Source organism: Pieris rapae, chromosome 3 (genome assembly GCF_905147795.1).
Source record: "Pieris rapae chromosome 3, ilPieRapa1.1, whole genome shotgun sequence".
NCBI classification, from domain to species: Eukaryota; Metazoa; Arthropoda; class Insecta; order Lepidoptera; family Pieridae; genus Pieris; species Pieris rapae.
This window is the reverse complement of record NC_059511.1, coordinates 3,436,594-3,439,800: the sequence shown is the minus strand read 5'-3', so window position 1 is coordinate 3,439,800 and position 3,207 is coordinate 3,436,594. Positions and strand designations below refer to the sequence as shown.

At 34.1% G+C, this 3,207-nt stretch overlaps 1 protein-coding gene across 1 annotated transcript; it reads left to right on the top strand.

The window, feature by feature from the left end:
* Positions 1-1,236: 1,236 nt before the first annotated feature.
* On the top strand, positions 1,237-2,769 carry LOC123690710. Its single transcript, XM_045634708.1, has one exon. It carries the CDS (start codon positions 1,583-1,585, stop codon positions 2,345-2,347), a length of 765 nt encoding a protein of 254 aa, XP_045490664.1. The 5' UTR covers positions 1,237-1,582; the 3' UTR covers positions 2,348-2,769.
* The last annotated feature ends 438 nt before the right edge of the window (positions 2,770-3,207 follow it).

The window sequence follows — 3,207 nt, the reverse complement described above, 5'->3', positions numbered from 1 at the left end:
AATTCACCAATATGTTATATGACAGTTAGTAAAAGTATAGAAAATGAGATATTCAAAACCTGCGTAAAGTATAATTGACATCCTAAGTTCATTCAGGAATAGTTCTGATGTAATACCGTCTGGGAATGATTGATTGAAAAATCTAAATCCTTTAAGATGAAAAGTGACGTTGATGTTTCGATACTAAGACGTGAATGATACGAGATAGCTATTTTATTCAGAACTCTACTATCTTATCTAACAAAATAATTCAGGGTAGTTAGGTAAATAGGAAGAGAAGTGTTCTAGCGGCTTCAGTGAGTCGTTATCGACCTTGAAGTCGTGCATTTAAATTAAGGCAGCAATGGACTATTTTTCTATTTGCGCAATTAATACTCGCATGTACGGTGAAAAAAAAATATCTTGGAGGCGTTTGTCCCAAAAATCGACAAAAATAATAAATTAACACGAAACACAAAAATCTGAGGCCAATCTACAGCCTGTAACCCCCACAAATTTTAATTTATTTGGTTAATAAATGTTTCATAGCTATAGGTACGATCTTTTATAATACTTTTTTTAAATTTAGAACCTTGCTTTTGCGATGCAATACCAATTTCATTCAAATGCACAGCAATCTTTAGATTTGCTGCGAAATAATTACCTAGATAGATACTACAATAGGGCTTTGGTAACCTGCAGGTCAACATTTTGTACGAAACCTTAGCACGTACAAGTTATTACTTAAGCACTAGATTGTGAACACGAATACTTCAACTTAGGTACGCGTGTGGAGGTCAAATGGAGCTTCAAAATATTATTGCATGTGTTGCAAGAGATTGGGATCATCGCATACTTATTGATGATCGCGTACTGAAAAGTAATTTGAATAATCGAAATTATATCATAGTTTCGGTTGTTCCATTACATTTTCTGATGTGACATTCGTTGCGCAGAGATGCGATGGGCTTTTTAACCCCATTTACCATGGAAACTGTTCAAAGGAATGCTGTTATTAATACCTGCAGCTATGTTTCAACGTCATCCATAAAACCTGGACGTCCGTTGTTTTACAATTTTCGCGCTTCTTAAAACATTTTTTGCCGCGCACCACTGCTATATCGAACCAGCTATAAAGGTGTAAGCGACTGATCTATGGTCTATATACAGCGATCAATTTGTAATTTGACGTATCGAATGTCTGTTTTTTTTTTTTTTTTTTTTTTTTTTTTTTTTTTTTTTTTTTATTAATGGGCTGTCATACTGTAAGCATCGTAATTGTGTAGCTCCGTATTATTGAGTGCTAAAAAATAATTTCGTACACTGTTCTTGAGACTGCGACGTCACAAAACACAAATTGAAGTGTCGTCCGTGTAGTGGAACTACCGATTTCACACAATATCACGTAAGTTCTTGAATTTCAACAAAAGTATCTCCAAAAAGTGATAATTAGAGGTTAGAAATCCACCAATCATATTGAGCATAGACAAAAGATCAATGACATTGACACTTGTCACAGTAACAGCTAACTAGTGTTGCCAGAGCAAGTAAATAAAAACTACCACTAATTACGTTCCATAACACGCAGATTTAGTTTACAAGAATGGAGGATCAGTTTCAACTATTGTTTGATAAAATGAAGAATGAAATCTTGAACCAAACAATAGAATTGAAAGATTCGATAACAAATAATATAATGGAGAGATTAGACGAAAAACTTCAACCTATTATAACAGAAAATAGAAACTTAAAAATAAAAGTAGAAAATCTCGAAAAGGAAGTAGAAAGTTTAAAAAGAGGAAAGAAGCAAAACAATTTGATAATGTTTGGAGTAAATGAAGGCGAAAGGTCTACACAAGAATTAATACAAAATACAATACAAATTTTCAAAACTGACCTTGACATACAATTACAAGAACATGAGATAAACAAAATATATCGTCTAGGAAAGGGAAAGTCTTCTGGAAAACCAAGACCAATTCTGATTTCCTTTACGAGCGAATGGAAGAAGAATGAAGTTATGGGAAAGAAGAAAAACTTCAAAAATGTATATGTTACAGAAGACTACACAAAGGAAGTAATAGAGAAAAGGAAAACGTTGCAGGCGCAGCTAAAAGAGGAGAGAGAAAAGGGAAATATCGCGTACCTGAAATTTGACAAACTAGTAGTAAAAGGAAAAAATACTAACATAAATAAGGAAAAGCGCAAAAGAGAAACATCATCATCCCCACAAAACAATGCTCAACCAAGGAAACAACAAACTCTAATGCCGCCGATTAACAATAGACCAAATGCTTTCGACGTAATGAGGATTAGAGCTAATTCTCTTTCGTCTCTTCCCGCTAAGACAACAACTAACAAAGAATAACAATTAACTGTCGGTAAACGGAAAAATAAACAGCTCAACATGAACCAACATAAAATAACAAAACAAAATACTTCCCCAAGCCGACTGGTCATCGTGGGGAAAAATGACCACGACCCTCTAAAGGAAAAAAATAACACTAACATGAAAAACAAAGTAAATGACATCCACATAGCAACTATTAACTGTCGATCTCTAGATGGGAGGACGACATCAAAAAAGTGGCGGGCCCAATATGGACGCGCATAGCGAAAAATAGAACAGAGTGGAAATCTTTAGAGGAGGCCTATGTCGAGAGACAAGCTGAAATGTAGAAACGACCGTTTACCGATACCTGATTTATGAAAAGAAAAGAAACTGTTAAAAGTTATAAACGTATTTGTAAGAAAAATTACTGTAAAAATAAGTTCAGCAATAAAGGCTATTTTATTATTTTATTTTATTTATTATAACGGCTACCTTATGTACATAACCATATTATAATAGACATAAATAACAGGCTTACTTTAATATGACGAAAAACGGCAAGGTCATTTCTTTTTGATAAATCTTTTGCGTCACATTTATGTATATTGGAAAAGATACGGTTATTAAAATACTCGAAAATTGTCAAATTGTGAGTTTGTGTGCAGAGGATACAATTTTCCTACAGTACAGTCGAGTTACCGAAAGTGTTTAGCTCCTACCTACCCTTTAGCCATCAAAATTTTGAAGTGTAAAGAAGTAGGTTTATTTTCCAAAATATACTTATGCAGGAAACGTATGCCATCCGTGTAATTTCTTTCCGACATACAAATATACAGTCGCACTTTTGGCAATGGAGACCGGGGTCTCTTGCTACTTGCTTCAACGCCACAGGAGCT

Excerpts from the sequence above, each read along its gene's own strand:
- LOC123690710 (XM_045634708.1), top strand. The coding sequence starts at position 1,583 with ATGGAGGATCAGTTTCAACTATTGTTTGATAAAATGAAGAATGAAATC.